The sequence below is a fragment of the Aspergillus puulaauensis genome, chromosome 2, assembly GCF_016861865.1.
Source record: "Aspergillus puulaauensis MK2 DNA, chromosome 2, nearly complete sequence".
Classification (NCBI taxonomy): Eukaryota; Fungi; Ascomycota; class Eurotiomycetes; order Eurotiales; family Aspergillaceae; genus Aspergillus; species Aspergillus puulaauensis.
The window spans coordinates 441,794-458,041 of NC_054858.1; the positions used below are offsets into that span (position 1 = coordinate 441,794).

General features: G+C 49.3%; 12 protein-coding genes across 12 annotated transcripts; 2 read left to right on the forward strand and 10 right to left on the reverse strand.

Annotated features, from left to right (window-relative positions):
- Positions 1-185: 185 nt before the first annotated feature.
- On the reverse strand, positions 186-701 carry APUU_20188A (uncharacterized protein; the record flags this gene model as incomplete). Its single annotated transcript, XM_041698801.1, has 1 exon — positions 186-701. One exon carries the CDS (start codon positions 699-701, stop codon positions 186-188), a length of 516 nt encoding a protein of 171 aa, XP_041551950.1.
- Positions 702-1,318: 617 nt separating this feature from the next.
- On the reverse strand, positions 1,319-2,101 carry APUU_20189A (uncharacterized protein; the record flags this gene model as incomplete). Its single annotated transcript, XM_041698802.1, has 1 exon — positions 1,319-2,101. One exon carries the CDS (start codon positions 2,099-2,101, stop codon positions 1,319-1,321), a length of 783 nt encoding a protein of 260 aa, XP_041551951.1.
- Positions 2,102-2,708: 607 nt separating this feature from the next.
- On the reverse strand, positions 2,709-3,926 carry APUU_20190A (Zn(II)2Cys6 transcription factor; the record flags this gene model as incomplete). Its single annotated transcript, XM_041698803.1, has 1 exon — positions 2,709-3,926. One exon carries the CDS (start codon positions 3,924-3,926, stop codon positions 2,709-2,711), a length of 1,218 nt encoding a protein of 405 aa, XP_041551952.1.
- Positions 3,927-4,162: 236 nt separating this feature from the next.
- APUU_20191A (ferritin-like domain-containing protein) lies at positions 4,163-5,575 on the reverse strand (the record flags this gene model as incomplete). Its single annotated transcript, XM_041698804.1, has 5 exons — positions 4,163-4,435; positions 4,509-5,035; positions 5,094-5,183; positions 5,248-5,433; positions 5,485-5,575. 5 exons carry the CDS (start codon positions 5,573-5,575, stop codon positions 4,163-4,165), a joined length of 1,167 nt encoding a protein of 388 aa, XP_041551953.1.
- Positions 5,576-6,666: 1,091 nt separating this feature from the next.
- On the reverse strand, positions 6,667-6,963 carry APUU_20192A (uncharacterized protein; the record flags this gene model as incomplete). Its single annotated transcript, XM_041698805.1, has 1 exon — positions 6,667-6,963. The coding sequence occupies one exon, from the start codon at positions 6,961-6,963 to the stop codon at positions 6,667-6,669; it is 297 nt and encodes a 98-aa protein (XP_041551954.1).
- A 394-nt stretch (positions 6,964-7,357) lies between these two features.
- Positions 7,358-7,967, reverse strand: LAC9_1 (GAL4-like domain-containing transcription factor; the record flags this gene model as incomplete). The annotated part of the gene is made up of 4 exons (XM_041698806.1): positions 7,358-7,616; positions 7,688-7,779; positions 7,838-7,867; positions 7,920-7,967. The coding sequence occupies 4 exons, from the start codon at positions 7,965-7,967 to the stop codon at positions 7,358-7,360; spliced, it is 429 nt and encodes a 142-aa protein (XP_041551955.1).
- A 559-nt stretch (positions 7,968-8,526) lies between these two features.
- APUU_20194S (NmrA-like family protein) lies at positions 8,527-9,586 on the forward strand (the record flags this gene model as incomplete). The annotated part of the gene is made up of 3 exons (XM_041698808.1): positions 8,527-9,139; positions 9,205-9,367; positions 9,424-9,586. The coding sequence occupies 3 exons, from the start codon at positions 8,527-8,529 to the stop codon at positions 9,584-9,586; spliced, it is 939 nt and encodes a 312-aa protein (XP_041551956.1).
- Positions 9,587-9,799: 213 nt separating this feature from the next.
- APUU_20195A (uncharacterized protein) lies at positions 9,800-10,495 on the reverse strand (the record flags this gene model as incomplete). The annotated part of the gene is made up of 1 exon (XM_041698809.1): positions 9,800-10,495. The coding sequence occupies one exon, from the start codon at positions 10,493-10,495 to the stop codon at positions 9,800-9,802; it is 696 nt and encodes a 231-aa protein (XP_041551957.1).
- Positions 10,496-11,053: 558 nt separating this feature from the next.
- APUU_20196A (uncharacterized protein) lies at positions 11,054-11,404 on the reverse strand (the record flags this gene model as incomplete). Its single annotated transcript, XM_041698810.1, has 1 exon — positions 11,054-11,404. The coding sequence occupies one exon, from the start codon at positions 11,402-11,404 to the stop codon at positions 11,054-11,056; it is 351 nt and encodes a 116-aa protein (XP_041551958.1).
- Positions 11,405-12,125: 721 nt separating this feature from the next.
- On the reverse strand, positions 12,126-12,473 carry APUU_20197A (uncharacterized protein; the record flags this gene model as incomplete). Its single annotated transcript, XM_041698811.1, has 1 exon — positions 12,126-12,473. The coding sequence occupies one exon, from the start codon at positions 12,471-12,473 to the stop codon at positions 12,126-12,128; it is 348 nt and encodes a 115-aa protein (XP_041551959.1).
- Positions 12,474-13,608: 1,135 nt separating this feature from the next.
- Positions 13,609-14,139, forward strand: APUU_20198S (uncharacterized protein; the record flags this gene model as incomplete). Its single annotated transcript, XM_041698812.1, has 1 exon — positions 13,609-14,139. The coding sequence occupies one exon, from the start codon at positions 13,609-13,611 to the stop codon at positions 14,137-14,139; it is 531 nt and encodes a 176-aa protein (XP_041551960.1).
- A 47-nt stretch (positions 14,140-14,186) lies between these two features.
- Positions 14,187-15,671, reverse strand: APUU_20199A (putative MFS transporter; the record flags this gene model as incomplete). The annotated part of the gene is made up of 6 exons (XM_041698813.1): positions 14,187-14,356; positions 14,399-14,453; positions 14,503-14,575; positions 14,622-14,814; positions 14,863-15,440; positions 15,496-15,671. The coding sequence occupies 6 exons, from the start codon at positions 15,669-15,671 to the stop codon at positions 14,187-14,189; spliced, it is 1,245 nt and encodes a 414-aa protein (XP_041551961.1).
- Positions 15,672-16,248: the final 577 nt, after the last annotated feature.

Genomic DNA, 16,248 nt, shown 5'->3' on the forward strand with positions numbered 1-16,248 from the left:
GGGTATGATTTCTAAGGAATCGGTGCGTTTGAGCTGAATACAAAACTGCCAGTGACTTCTTAAAGTAGCCCTAATCCGAAGAGTACGAGATACTTGAACAACCACTGGAACCAGTAATACAGCCAAAACTAATTATTATATCTTGAAAAAAAAAAACTACCTTATCATCAGACATTACCCTTCAATCACAACTCCACCGACGGCCGCAAAACCTGCCAATCGCAGCCACCAGGACAGCGCAAAATCGGAACCAGCACGCGGTCAGAAACCCCATACACCGTGCCCATACCCGTATATAACACGCCCCTCGAGTCCGTCCAAAGCCCCGGGACCCGATCCCCCACATTCCCACGCATAACCGTCTCCCCATTCCTCAACGCCGCCATCTCACCATACGTAACCCCATGGTGCAGACTCGCCGAGCAATCAGGCTCCGTCAGCCTCACCCACACCAAGCGGCAGATGCTCATGACCTCGATTACCTCGCCGCCGGTGCTGTTCCAGCACAGAGGACCGTTGCAGTGGTTAGTTTGGTGGAGCATGAACCCAGGTGCGTGGCTGCCTACAATTGGGGTGGGGAAATGGGTTGTTGGCGCGCTTTGGGGGTGGACTGGGTTGTGGTGCGGTGTTAGGATGTCGTCGAGCTGCTCTGTTTTTGCTTCTTCGCGCTTGATGGAGTCGATGTCGTAGTAGAGTCCCATTTTGCTGGGTGTGGCGGGTGTGACAGGTATCTAGGATGTAGGGTGAGGGTGGTGCGAGCTCGGTTGGGTTGAGAGTTTTGGGGGCTGTTATATACCTAATGCTTTTGACATTGTTTGTTTGGTTTTCTTGTTGTCTCTGTTCAGAATTCCTTTGAATATAATCGGAATGAAACAATCCTTTATATCTGATCAATACGATTCCACGGAACGGCTAGCTTTGCGTGTTTTGTATATAGCAAACAAAGAATGCGTGCTGGCGGACGCATTGCAGCTGAGCGAACACTCGTGGTATGGGTTAATGCACTATTGTTGGATTTCTGTTATCTGTGGCCATCTGAGTATTTCCAGTCCTCCCTGCAGCGTAACCAGGCCAGTAAATATCCCATTCTATCTACCACCAGCACAGCTAGTTAATGGATTTTAGCAATGAGGGTTTCAAAGGTCTAGGGCCATGCAAGATATCCTAGGGAGGTCTACAGCTTTTATTTACCTTTTGCAGGCAGCAAACTACTTGTCCAAACAAAAATTGAATAATTCAGACGGGAATATAGTTTAGCATTTTTAATGCCATTTTTTATTTTTCTTTATATATGAGGCCCAGCCAATAGGCCGAATCACTAAGGCTTAGAAACAATAGGTACCCTGTCGTTTTTAAACACTTCCTTAACCCTCCCAAACCCATACTTTATGGGCTCACAAGGGTCATCAACATAGAGAAATCCGTTAGCATAAATATCACCGTCAGAAATAGCCATTTTATCCGAGTGAGCAGCAAGTTGCCGCAGCAAGGGCTCAGTCACAAGGGCAAACTCATGCAAAGACACCAAATGACTCTCCTCGACAATGACAAGGTTGGCGAAGTCCAGAGTTTCGACTCGGTCTCCGTACCCGGACTCTACACGGCCACCGTCATCATTATTGATGAATACACCGGGGACAAGACGCCGCTGGCCCTCATGTTTGGGAGGGGTAGGTTTAGGGACATCCATGCCTGCCTTTGCACCGTGCACATCGCTTGAATCGGCGTCGACCCAAAGCTCGGCTACAGTTAACCAGGCCTCTGGAATGCTCTCATATCCCGAGTCGCAGTCTGTTTCACACTCATCCTTGGGCTTCTCAGATACCTCAGCGGCGATATCAGCAGCGACTCGTGCATTATCAGCCGCTTCGCTCGCTTCTATTACAGCACGCTGAGCCTGAAGGAGACAAGAGGACAGAACCTCGTAGTCAAGAGCTCCTTGGAACTGGACAGCATTGGAAATATAGACCAGTGCGTCGGAAATGTAAGAAGCGGCGATCGTAGAGCTGTTACCGGCGTTGGTAGCGGCAAAGGCCGCTGTCGCGGCGGCGACTTTAACCTCGTCGTATCCGGTCGTCATTGTGTTGTCAGAGGCAAGCATGCTGGATCCTTGGATGATGGATAATATCAAGGTATTTGCTCGAGAGTGCCTGACTCGTTGAGGTTGATGTAATTCCTAATGTCGCAGTGACTCGAGGGCGGGTGCAGTCGCTTTTATGTTGCTCGGGTTTTGCAGAGCCCTTTCAGGTGAAACAAATGAAGGCTTCACTTAGTGTGATGCACTTCAATGGTGTTTTTGTTTTCCTTTATACACCCTTTTTCGCGGCATATCTCGGTACTGGTGGGTGAAAGACACTTTCCTTGTTAACTCGACCGAGGACTGCACCTTTCTTTATACCTCTCCTTGTGAATCGAGACAATAGTGTGAAGTTCATTTTCACATGGAGTCTCGGCGGTTCCATGGAATGAAAATGAAGCAAACAATGTGTATTCGTGTCTAACAATGGGACTATGCGCTGCCACCTTCGACACAATGATTTGTATACTGTGCACCAGTTGGTCGGAAATGGAAGGAGCCTCGTCAGCAGTCGCACCTTCCTATTCCGAATTATTCTCGAGAAGAAAAAGGAAGGAGCGACCTTATCGAGATGGTCTGCCCCAAAGAGGAAGGTACTACAAGTACCGGCCACATATTGAAATGGAATCGTTTATATTTGTGCAGCTGCGTTTGGACTACCTTCACATATAGACTGTGCAGACACCCCGGGACCCTGGGCTAATTTCCGCTGCACCCAGCCTAGGCATCCGTCCCATAGAGTACCTTGGGTTCCCAAACTCGCTATCAACTCGGACACCAGAGCGCGGCCAGAGTTCCTTGCCCACCACCGCTTTCCATCAAGTTCACCCAGGAGAATACCCCAGTATGCCAGGACCAGCATGGAAAACGACTTTCCTTGCCGCAGGCTATGCACAAACTCCTTATCGACAGCGGCAAGCCAAGAAATAACAGGCGCAGGTCCTGGAGAGCACGAGAACTTCGTAAAGCAGTGCCGGAGATGGTTCAATACATCGTCGTTGACTCCTAAGCCGTACTCCCCTTTTAGAGCAACCAGCTGATCCAATGCCGCATTCGTGTCGCCATCCAGCGTGGCCAGACGATCCTTCTGCCAGAACTCGCCCCTCGAGAACAATTCCAGATTTACCCAAGATTGCCGTTTCCCAATCGTCAGGATTTTCTTAACCCCCTGCAGTAGTTCAAATACTGTAATTATATTCTCCGTCATGCGCATCGCGTTGTCGCGAAGGGCCGTTAACTGCGGCAGGACCAGGCTGATGGCCGTGGTGACAACAGATTGCGCGAGCGCTGCATCACAGTTCTCAGGTGTGAGGTTCCCAATTGCAATCCGGAATGGCTCCAGACTCGTACTATGATACTCCAGTCCAGCGTCGACGTAAGGCAACGCGTCTGGCGGGTCGCGCGTCGTAGCGATATGGAGCGATGCGAGGGCCAGAATCCCATGCATTAGGTAGCGGTGCTTCAAGGCTAGACGAGGTACCACGACCTGCCATATGCGCGTCTCCGATTCACTCGCGCAAAGACTTTGGTATGTCTCCGCGGTGAATTGGTGCATCAGCTCTAGTTCGTCGACTGCGTGGGGTTTAGGCGGCGGGGTTGGCGATGCGCTGGACACCGCGACCCCGGCCCCATTCAAGGATCGAGAGTGTCCGTCGCTCTGACCAGCACTTGAGCGACGGGCATTGGCGATTGCAGAAGCCGGGAAGACACGCGAGTACGTGCAATTGCTGAGTTGGCGCAGAATGCAATTGGTGCATGGCGGGCCCTGCTCGTCGCACTTGACGCGTCTCCGGCGGCAGTGGTCGCAGCCGTATCGCGATTTCGTGTGAGGCCTACGCGCTTTTTGCATTATTGATCAATTTGGTTTAGAGATCGTGACATTGTTGTGTCGACGACGAATTCAAGACTTCGAAGTCCCTGCATGGTGACAGCCGCTTACGTCATAGGCAGGCCAATCAGGGCAGAATATTATAACATTTGGATACGGCTACAGTCCAAAGACCTATTAGAATGTACAGTCTGACATATTATGAATAACAAGAATCCCGTCCTCACCATCCCAGCATTAACATCTCATCAATACTTCTACAGGAAGAACCCAGCAACAGCCATCAAAGCACCCGCAACGCCACCAATGCTGCTGGACGCCATTGCGCTCGCTCCTCCAGTGAAGACGGGGGGAGTTGCAGTAGCAGAGCCAGTCATTGAGGATGTAGGCATGCCACTCCAGCTGGAAGGCGACCCCATGCCCCAGGACATGGTAGGCGAAGGCGTACCACCAGACGGCATCGACATACTGCTACTACCGCCACCACAACCACCACCAAGCCCACCACCAAGCTTCATCTTCGGCCCAACCTATAAAGCAGACAAAATCAGAGCTCATCCAAACAATCAATCAAACGACACGTATGCTGCGCACTCAATTTACCTCGATGATAGCCGGTCCAGCAAGAATGTTGTCATCCGACACCTGCTTATCCCCGTTCGTGAGAACAACATAACTCTGCCCAGCAACACCCTTAGGAACCGTAACAGTATACTTCCCCTGGCCAGAGGACATAACATCCGCCCAGACAGGTCCAGTAACAGTCACAAACGCCGCATGGACATCCATCGCATTCATATCCTTGAGCCCATCACCAACCGCAAGCTCAACCTTCTGCCCCGTCAGAACAGCATCCATGTCCATGGAACTCATCATGAGAGACGGGAACGCCTTGACAGGGAGCTGCTCATTTCTATCAGGGCAAGACACGATAAAGGGTGAGGCGACGGTGTACACCTCGTTGAAATCGAGAGGGTTGTCGAAGGGTTGTGCGGAGGGGGCCTCGCCGAGCGCTGCGCGCAGGTATGCGCTGTGCCGCGCTTCCACGGTCAGAATGCTTCCTGCTGCGGTGAGGTAGGTCTTGTCCATGATGGATGCGGCGGCACCGAGGTAGGCAGAGACGCCGACGCCTGAGGAACAGTTAGTATGGAAGTATACCAGTGGAAGGTAGGAGTGCAGAATGCTTACCCTCGAGGATGTTACCGAGAGCAAGGAAGCTCTTGACGTCGGTGGAAGGGAAGGAGTAGTTGCATCGGGCGACGGGCTTTGCGCCGGCCTCTGTAGAGATTTTTAGCTTTGTCGTTTTGATAGTTCAGAAATGTTTGTGGAGGAGGGAACGTACTAGTCAAAGCCTGGGTGAGGAACTGCTCGTGGGACTTCTCGTCCATTCCGACCGACTTGATATTGTTGTAGAAGGTCTCCGCCATCCCGGCGTCCATGAAGTCCTGCTTGGTGTAGTTCTTCAGACCCTCCTCGTAGAATGAGGCCTCGAGGTGCTCCAGAGTCAGGGCATAATTGAGGATGTCGGCTATAGAATGTTGTTAGTATAGGTAGAAGATAGACAGAGGGGCAGGCATACCATCAGAGACATCACCAGCACGCTTGGTAACCGGGCTGGCCTGGGCAAGCTGCAGTGCAGCACCACATAGAGCAAGAGAAGTGAGCTTCATTTTGTAATATTCAAAGATGTCCCTGAGTAAATTTGCCAAAGAGTGCTCGATACCAGGAACGAGGATTCCAGCAGGCTCAGCAGCCACTTTATATACACCCCCTTGAGGCTTTGACATCATCCCAATATCAACTTCCTCTCGGAAGTCGTTCGTTCCGAGCAAGCCCCATGGCAGTCGAGACTAATCGGATACGGCCTAGATGCTATTGAGATCCACATCCATCAGAACTATAGAAGAAGCACAGACGCGAGAAATCCGGTTGTTTGGCCCCCCGCAATTTCCCATTGGTTCAATGCGAGAACGATGGGGACCGGGCACCAATCGGAGTTCGAATTAAACGAGCGAGAGCGAGGGCATATCAAGTCTCTACTTTTTTCTTTGGGGTATTGTGATCGCCGTAGACGGATTTATTACTGGTTTAAAGTCAAAATACTACTTACGACCTGATTGAACAGTATTATTGCTGCGTGGAATGACATCAGCCGATGTTGACCTGTGTACCACACAGCGCGAGATATTATGGCAATTAGTTACATTTGCCACGGGATGACTACTCTGAATTTTCTTCCTTCTTTGCGAAAAAAAGGTTCAATAGTCTGTTTAGCGTGCGAGGCCCCTGCAGTACCGGGCGTTGAGCCTGCGCTACAGCGTTGACGGACGAGCTCTGGCTACATTCTGTATAGCATAGAACTCTGGTATTTGGTTGTTATCAGTCAACGCCCCTTATATTATTTACGTATGTTGCAATGAGTGATTCAATCTCTTGTTATATTCTTACAAAATACGCGAAATACTGTTGTAACCTTTTCGTTCAGCATTGTATAAAACACCTATGTATGATATATACTATTAAATCCCAATGGGAAACATCTCGTACCCCATCGATAGAGAACTAAAGAACCTGCATACCAGAATACTGACCCTCCATAATGACCAACGCATTCCTCACAACACCCACCCCCCTTACCATACGCAGGGTATCCCCCAGTATGCCCCCAAACCCCAGACGCCTCAGCTCCAAATCGAAGCTGATAATCCGGAACACCATCCTTGCCAACCTTACAATACTGAACTATCTGTGACCGAGTGAGCTACGGAGCTGGATTATCAGCAAAAATAAAGATCTCCTTCTCGTCCGGCTGCACAACGACGAACCGGTCCAGCACTGTTCCTAGCCCCATAACGGATCCCCATAGATGGGAGAGCCTTCCGTCGCGGTCAGCGCGGATTCCATGGGCACAGTGGCCAACGGCTGGTATTGATGAGGACCAGGGGTGGAGTGCCGGGGCGTAGTCGCCGGACTCGCTTTCGCGGTTGACTAGGGTGATAGACTGGATGATATCCTGAGCAGCGGTCGTAGTCATGGTCTCAGTCTTAGGCTTGGCCATTCTTACGGTTATGGCGGTTATAAATTTTATAATTCCGATGCTGTTGCCGTTGGTTTTGAGGTAGGTTGGGTGCTTGGTGATCGGTATGCTGATGGATTGGAAATAGACACCATTTATTGTTCCTGTAGTTGACCAGGGCTGATGTGAACAGGGAGTATTGTACGATGCAGTCTTCGAGTCCTGCATAAAGGAATAGGGGAGACAGCGTTTTCACTAAACACTCTTTTGATTGCAAATACATTGGAAGAAAGAAACCATTACCTCATTTTGGTTACCGGTATTACCGGGAATCGTTTGTCCGTCTTCATCGTTTGTCCGTTCATCGTTTGTTCGGAATGCCACCGAGAATAGGCGTCGCAAGACAAGTATGAAGTACTGTGACAGATCATCTCGCTCAGTCGAGAGGTGGTTCAGAGCCATTTCCGCTGTTTTGATGTCTTGGATGCAGGATATTGACTCTGGAGAAGAAGGTTCTGCTTTCAAGTGGATCATAGACATAGACCTGATTGTTTAGGGCCGTGAACGGAACTTGATCTATTGGGAGCTCTTCAATGAGCAAGGCACGCGTGATGGCTTCCAACTCCCCGCTTGGAAACAGCCTGCCCAGTGCCGATTCAAGCAACTGTAGCCGGCTTTCCACTGCTGTGAGGTGTCTGTACATACAATGTCAGTAGCCTTCTCACTTCGATTCGGCTTTAGATTCGATTATTCGAGCTGAACTCACTCGCGTGTCAAAGGGGTTCGGTTGACCTTTGACGAGTATACACAGTCCCGGTTATTACGGGCACATGGTGCACACGGTTGTGTTTTTGAACACTACGCCAACAAACGTCAATAATCCTGTACTATCCAGGCCAAAATTGATTTCCACAACCTTAGCTTTACGAGCTCGACATTCGAGACACTATTCGAACTTTAGCTCTCCTCAGGATGACGTCTTGGTAGTTTGCGCATACCGCTGGAACATGGGAGTTACGTCCGAATCTCGTTCCATTATTTTGCATTCTGATTGGAATCAGTACAGAGGAACTTGTTTGGGTTCGGTCAATTTGACTTGTCTGAAACCTCCATATTTGGTGGATGATGCTGTAGAGATCTCGGGGGCGATTCGCTTTTTCGATGGTGCTGGATTGTTACCTCAGGCATCATTTTAGGTAAGCTCCAGTCATTCCCGATATTAAACTAACAAGCATGTTTGCCACCAGTTTTGTAGTCATGGACCCTCATAGCGCAGTGTAACAATCGGTCATTTCGGGGCTCCGACTACTTTGTCAGCTTAAACGGTAGACACTACTCCGGACTCATCTGATGATTTGTGATGAAGAGCAATGATGCTTAATTCTTGAATGGGGAAGAGTGGGCACGGAGTAGAGTCCACCGGCCGTCCTATTGGTTAGAATCTACTACCCAGCTCTCTGATTGGTCGGGCCGGCCTTCTCGCAGAATGACGAAACTACATAGAAGCCAGAGTCCAAAGCTATTTATTTCTTCAACTGACCCGAGTCGACCTTTCTTCAATCACCTTCTGAAATAATCCTCGAGACACCCGAGTTATCACTAAACATGGCAATTACCGTCGGCATTGCAGGGATCACTGGCAAATTCGCTCGTCTCGTCGTGAAGTATCTATGCAATTCGCCTGATGTTCAAATCCGCGGACTGTGTCGCAACGTATCGAAGCTTCCCGAGAATTTTCGTCACTCGCCTCGCGTGACCATTGTCCAAGGTGAATCTAGCGATGTTGAAGCCCTGCGTACTTTCGTTCGCGGGTGCGATGTCGTAATCTGCTGCTATCTGGGTGATAACGATCTTATGATCGATGGTCAGAAACTGCTTGTCGATGTTTGTGACCAGGAGGGTGTTGGCCGCTACATCGCTAGCGACTACTGTCTGGACTTCACGAAGCTGGAATACGGCCAGCACCCCGCGAAGGATCCCATGAAGTACGTCAAGGCACACCTAGACGAAAAGAAGAATGTTCGAGGTGTCCATGTCCTGATCGGGGCTTTTATGGAAACGTTCTGGAGTGGTTACTTCGGCGTCTGGAACCTGGATGAGTACAAACTCTCATTCTATGGGAACGGCGATGAGACCTGGGAATCCACAACCTACGATACCGCTGCCCAGTATGTGGCAGCCGTGGCGAAAGATCCAAGTGCCGTGGGCCTGCAGCACTGTAAGTGAAAGAGATGCGCTGACGGAGAATGAATAAAATTTGCTAACTGAGGGTTGTTAACATAGTCCTCGGTGATCGGAGAACTATCCGAGAGATTGCGGGTGGTTTGGGTGCGGTATATGGCAAGAAGCCTCATCTTGAGCGCTTGGGGTCTCTGGATGACCTCTATAGCACCATGCAGTCAACCTTCAAAAAGGATCCTTCCAACATCTTTGCCTACCTTGCCATGTAAGCGCATTTCCTCACCCTTGTTGATATATGCGTAGATTAATCTATTTTTCCAGGTTTTATCAGTACTATTGCACCAATGGCCAGACCTACTTGAAGGCGGACTTGGACAACTCCAAATACCCCGAGGTTACTCCAACTACCTTCAAGAAATTTCTACAGTCTCACAAATTGGAAGAACTGAGCAACACGTACCAGAATGCGGGCTCTGATGCTTAGATGTTGTCTATTGTTTGGTAGCTTGAAAATCTTATACCGTCCTGCGGAATGGATGGCGAAACATGATATCAATAAACCATAGGGCATTTTATGAAATTAAACAAACCATAAAACTCCAAAACAAATATTTTCTCATTGATAAGAGGGATATTAATTAGCTTTTAAACCTTCACCGGCATAACATTAACCTCATCAAACATTGTATACTACCAGCTATCGAAAGCCAAGTGAAGCCCTCACGCCAGTATCTTTATTTCTCTGCCAGAACTTCGTCTCAGAATTCCTTTCCCACTCATCCCACTCACCCTTCTCCATAACAACGGCGTCGGGCTCAGGTGAAGTTCTGAGGAGGTCCTCGATGGCCTCATCCGCGCGATCCCTCCCTCCTGGAGCAATTGCTCCTTCGATGCCCGAGTCGTTTTCATCTACTGCCTCGTACATCGTGAGTGCTCTCACTATCAAGTCTTCTCGGGATGTAAAGGGCTGACCTTCCAAGTATCGTTGAATTTCTTCCACCGGCGGATGCCCCTCGGGCTCTTCATCTTCATCTTCACCTTCGTCGCTGTCGTCAGTCGTACCCACCTCATCCATCTCGTCAAACTCGTTAGTCTCATCCGCCTCATCACATTGTTCAGATTGTTCAGGCTGTTCAGGCTGCTCAACCATTGGGGTCTCTTCATTTACATTGGCCCCGGTATTAGCCGCGTTGGCCTCATCTACCCTAATGAGTCTCACCTGGAACCAATTAACCCGATCGGTCGACAAGAATGTTCTCCCATCCCGACTGTGCCCGGCATGGATCTGACCAGCGCTGACTAGGTCTTGAAACTGCTCTGGACTGAGCGCTTGAGCCTGTGTACCTGTAGTCTGTATGGCAAACAGTGTGCGTGCTCGCTCGTTGGAAGACATCGCGGATGTTGTGAAGTTTGATAAAACGATGAGGGAGGAATATGGGTGAGAAAGCATCTATCTGTCCACAATGTGCGCCTACTATATACTATATCTTATGCTTTCTTTGTGGTCATAGTGAAGATGTTATTCATTTATCTCCTTTATATAGTGGCTTTGCTGTTTATATTCACGGTTTCAATGGCATTCTTTATCCGGCTATTGTCTATCTAAATGTGTAAAACATGGAATCAGGTTCTTATATACAAAATATAGTACAATGAGATAGTTCACTTGGTAATACTGATGGTGTCGAATCTTTTGATAGGATACTATTCTATTTTTAGCTTTAGGGCTCAGCGGCAACAAGATCTGAATCTGCTCAAGTGAATTCCAGAAGAGACGTTAAATCACATCAATATACTGATTACTTGGTCTAGTTTAGTTTATTACCGGTAACCCCAGATATATTTATAGTATCCGCGCAGCATCACTACGTACAATTAATTATACAAAAAGGGCCAAAGTACAAAAAAATAAATGGAATTCTATATAAGCTATAACCCTATACTAGACGTTCTATTTCCAAGATCCGAAGTACAGCCCATTAACAAGGGTAAACTGTAGCCTTCGCGAAACCTTTACCCTGCGGGTGCCTTGGCCCAGACGCAGCGACTCGCCATTGCCGTTGTAAGGCACCCCATAGTCAAACATACCACCTCTCTTTTTGTCGATTAGGACGAATTCATCTTCCTCTCGTTCAAATATGGTGGTTGTCTTGCGATCAGTGTCAATGTTACTGTTCTTGTTCTCGGTCGATACCATTTGCCACCGGTCTGGCCCTTGTCTAGATGTAGGGCTATTGCTCATGTTAGTCGTAGATGAATCCCGGAATGGATTTAGGGCACTTAGCGTTATTGTTCCGAACATGGTGCCTGCTATCGTTGAAGAACTGCAGTGGCGGAAGTTGGGGGTCTCTGGATTATCCGGGAATACATGGGGTATTTATATTGGGGCTCCTTAAACTGGACAACCAGGCAAAGCATAGTGGTTACTTTATAATCCCTTTGTTACTTGAACGCCATTGTTCTCTTCACATCTAGCTATCTATTGTATCTTTTAGGTTTTATTAATGTTCGCTTTTACACTAGCTTTGGAAAAAGAGCCTTCTTCATATAACGAGCCAATGGGGTACGCAAAGAAATCTATTAATGGACAGACTGGTGTATGTCTTTAGGCAGAACAGTCAATAGTCACAGTGCCATAAAGAGACTGGTACGTTGTGAATTAAACCTTACTCACTCTCCAACCTCGACCATGACCACAAACTAGGGTTTTCAAACCCAGCCCCGCCTATCCTGTTTGCACTCAATGCTGCTCCCATCCCCGGTGCCCTAATCTCAAGCATAGTCTCAGAATATTGTCCTGGTCTCCTACCCTCTGGCACAATGCGTCAAAACCCTAGCTCCCCGTAAATCGGATTACAATGGGATAAAATAGATATATAGAATAAAGAATGCATTCAATCACTTTTGAACTTAAAAGCTATGCCTATCTCATCAAACAAAAGAAAGCTCGGCCAACGAATGACTATGATGAACGAGAGATGTGCCCTAACAGCCACTGTCAACCCCCCTACCCAGAAGTCTACTCAAACCTTAGCCTCCTCAATCTCACTAGGCTGCAACGGCTTCTCAATATACACGCCGTCCCGGGTAATCTTAACAATCTTCCCAGTCCCAACCGAATAAGACCCATTTTCGTCCTCATAAAACCCCATGCCGAGCTCCCCCACCTTTCCCTTGAACTCGCGGTTCAGAGTGGGAGGTTTGCGAGTGTTTTGGCTCTCACCTGCACGGCGGCCGCCGACATGCTTCGATTCGGCTGTTGTACCCAACAAACCGCATTTTGGGCACACGCCGGTGTACAGCCGGAAGGCCTTGTCGTTCTTCTGCCATACCTTCTCTCTGATGTCGCAGATGCAGGTGTTTTCAGGCATGATGACTAGATATACTTGATAGCTTGTTATCCTATGTATTCACTGATTAGGTGGACTGAGGATGAGCAGAGGAAGCATGGCCAGTCGGTATTTATGCTGAGTCCGGCGTTGGTGGTATTTTTTGTAGCTTTATATTCAACGCTTCTTTGCGTGTCAATCAGACAACGCTGCCTTGTATCCTATAATTAAAAGAAATATTTGGTTCTTTACTTTGCGTCTTTGTCTTCCATATCCCCTGGTTTCGCTTGCTTATCAAAGGACTCGCATTTTGAACCCCATATTATGGAATGAACCAACAATGGAAGCCCTTGTTCCAACCCTAGCATATGCTGAGGTGGGATATCCCGATATTACTGAGCGGATTACGAGTTACTTTGGTTTCTACGTGGCTGAGGGTGCAGTGGTAACTACGATCCGAATAGTGGAGGGTATGATCAGCTAGGATTTGGTACTGCACTGTTTCGACGGATTGACGGTGTAATTTCACGTCGAACTGTTGAGTCATTTTGGCTGCTTATTATGCACTTAAGACTGGGTACACAAACATTGGGAGGGACATAGAATAAGATAGGCGGCTGGTGAGGCTCCCACCCCGAATGTGGGAGCTCAATCTTCCAACATCCTGTTGGATGATGACGAGATCAGTCACACCAGTCATACGGTGCAGACGATACGAGACCTCGCCAGTGAAGTCGTTGACAGCCCACCCTGTGATCCTGAAAATGGGACATCTCACGCACCTCCAGACCCAAAGGAAGCGGTAGAAATACGAAGTCGACGGAATAAGCAAATGGCCACCTTCGAACCATGGGAGGCTAAGAAGAGATCGACATTGCCATGTCGCCCAGGCAGAGACCAAGAGATCATGGCAGATGAGCACTGGGCAGGTTTAAGACATGCAACGTGAAATACGAACTGCTTATCTTGGCTGACGCCAACACTGGAGGAAGAGATGAGGCGCAGAGCTGGGCTTTGTCTCGAGTACGAGGTCCCCGGTAGGACTCCGGGCAAGGCTGCAATGTATATAAAGAGCTGGTTAATTGTCTTTCCAAATATCAGAACAAGAGCAAATACAGTCTCAGAATCACGTTCAGACACTTGAATCAAACACTCGCTTGACTTGACCTCCACCAAAATGAAGCTCTCTTCCATCTCCCTCCTCACGGCAGCAACTCTAGCAGCCGCAAGCCCCCTCTCCCTCCCCCTCTCCACCCGCCAGGATCCCTCCATCATCTGGCCATACCGCACATACCGCTGGTTCATCCGCGACGGCACCACAATCGAAGACCCGCAAGACCAGCTGCTCGTAGTGAAAGACAACGACCCCGCGCACGAGTCCAGCGCGCTCGTCACCTTCCAAATCACGCCGGATCTCGAAGGCCGCACGTGCAAGCTCATTCTCGACCTGTGGGATCGCGATGTCTCGACTGGGTCGCAGACCGCTGATGTCTTTGACTCGGTGAATCCCGGGAACAGGGGCGAGTATGTTGGGAGAGTGCGCCTGCCCAAGCCCGGTTCTGCGGAGTGGATTTCTTCTTCCGATAAGGCGCCTGAGTTTCCATGTCCGGCTGGAGCGTTGATTGGGTTTGAGTTTGTGGGGGCTGGGGATGAGGTTGCTGTGAGGTGGGATATTGGGGCTACTGGGCCGAGGGTGCAGGTTCAGTGATCTCTTTTGTCAGGATATGTTATGTATTCAACTTGGATATGGATTCATTAATCATGATGCAGACGTGGCTTTGGAATGATCAGCCAGGAAACACCCGTAGCTCCTAGTAGGCCCACGAGGATAGGCTGGAGGACTTTGACTCCCGACTGTGCAGCTATGACACCAGTAATGGCAGGGAACACCGCTCCTCCGATCTGTCCTAGAAGAAATATGAATGCTACGCTTGTTAGCTTGGCTATTAACAGGATAGAACACCTACCAAGCGCAGATGATCGGATCTCAGCAGCAAAAAGTTTCGACGCTACGGAAATGCCCTGTTCCTGTTAGTCCCTTCCAATATAAACATGTCTCCGCGAGTCGTACCGTAGCAAAGAAAGGCCCCGAGAAAAATCCCAAAAGACTGATCGCGACCGCTTCGGTGATGATATTGGGCACCCTGTCACAATTAGCTGACGCCTTCTCAAGTTTTTGCAGTTCCATACAGCCAGAAGACCAATTCAAGTGCCAGGCACAGCACAACATATATTCCAATCATGCGTCTCTCCCCGAAACGATACGTGGGCTCGGCAAGAACCAGACGGCCGAGGAACGCACCGCCGTAGTAGCCAGCAGGGACATAACCCATTTTATCTAGAGCTCCACCACGCTCTTCGACGAGGTATTCCACAACCCATCCTGCTGGTGTTAGCAATGTCCATATTGGGGTTGGTCAAGAGCACATACCGCCGGCGGTGATTGCAACTCCGAGAAAGAAGAAGAAATACAAACTCAGAAGCCATACACTGGGGCTGGCTAAAGTCTTCTGCATTTCAACTCTAGCGTCTCTCTGCCGTGAGGTTCCAGGTGCAGAAACTTCAGTGGCAGGATCTGGGCGCTTGAAGGTGATTCGTTCGCGGAATGCCAGACATACTAGGAGGAGATTCACCATACCGACTCCTAACGGGGCAGAATAGAAGAGACCCCATTGTGATTTATTCCCAGCGGTGGCGACAGCAGTTGCAACAAAGGGGCCAGCTAGGCAGCCCCCCATGTACATAGCGTGGATGAAGCCGAGCCAGCGATGGGCACCTTTCAGGGTTGTCACGAAGTTATTTGCGTGAGGTTCCTGGTAGGCCTGTCCTAAGGTCGCAATGAAGAAGGCGACTGCAAACAAAGGAAACGGGGGGATCCAGGCACGTAGGGCATGAGCGACTATCTGCAAGACCGCTCCAATGACGAGGAAAACACCCAAGTCGATGTACTGGCTGAGATAGCTGTTCGTAAGGGCGGCGAACAACCAGCCGCCAAAAGTGGTTCCATAGCTAAGGCAAATTAGCGGGTGCCGAATAAACAAATCAGACACCGGCTTCGACTTACAGAACGGAGACCATGTTGGTGTCGATGTCATATTGCTGCCGGATGTAAGGGATCAGAGCCCCCAGACTGCCGTCGTTGAGCCCCGCCACGAAGAATGCGAAGCCCGAGCTGATCAGCTTCAGAGCCAGTCGGGGAGGGGCGGGTGGCTCGACGGGATCGGTTTGGAGTGCTTCCATGTTTCTGCAGGAAATCAATACCAGATTGAGAACGATGTCAAGAGAGGGAAATTGGGATGGCAGGCCGTTGACAGATTGGGGGGCAGAATGCCCAGCAGAAACGTGACTTCTCCTACGAATTATCAACCAATTAATCCACGAATTGATCAACGGATTAATGTCCAGCTCTCTTTCAACTTGGCATTACATGATATTAATTCACACTGGAGCTGACCCCGGATCGGATTCATCGGACATCGTCCGGCAACGCGAACAATGCGGGGAAGCAACACAAAATTGCTGCCCAGTCTTCCTGTAGATCAGCCCTTATTTGCACAAAACCCCCGGTGCTGCGAGTCGGCCTTGGAAATAGAAAGTGCAGTGTTCCTATCGACCGGAACCACGGGGTAGCTATAATACGAGAATTATTGAATTAATTCCACGCCTTGTCAACCTTGTCGCATATGATGCCTGGTCAATAATGCCGCAGTGGCACCCCCTGATAAGCTATCACTTGGCAGCACTAGCATCGCCAGCTCCTCCCTTTTCCGGTTAAGTGTGTTTGTTTATCTTATAACTTATCGCTGCTGCTCCAGAT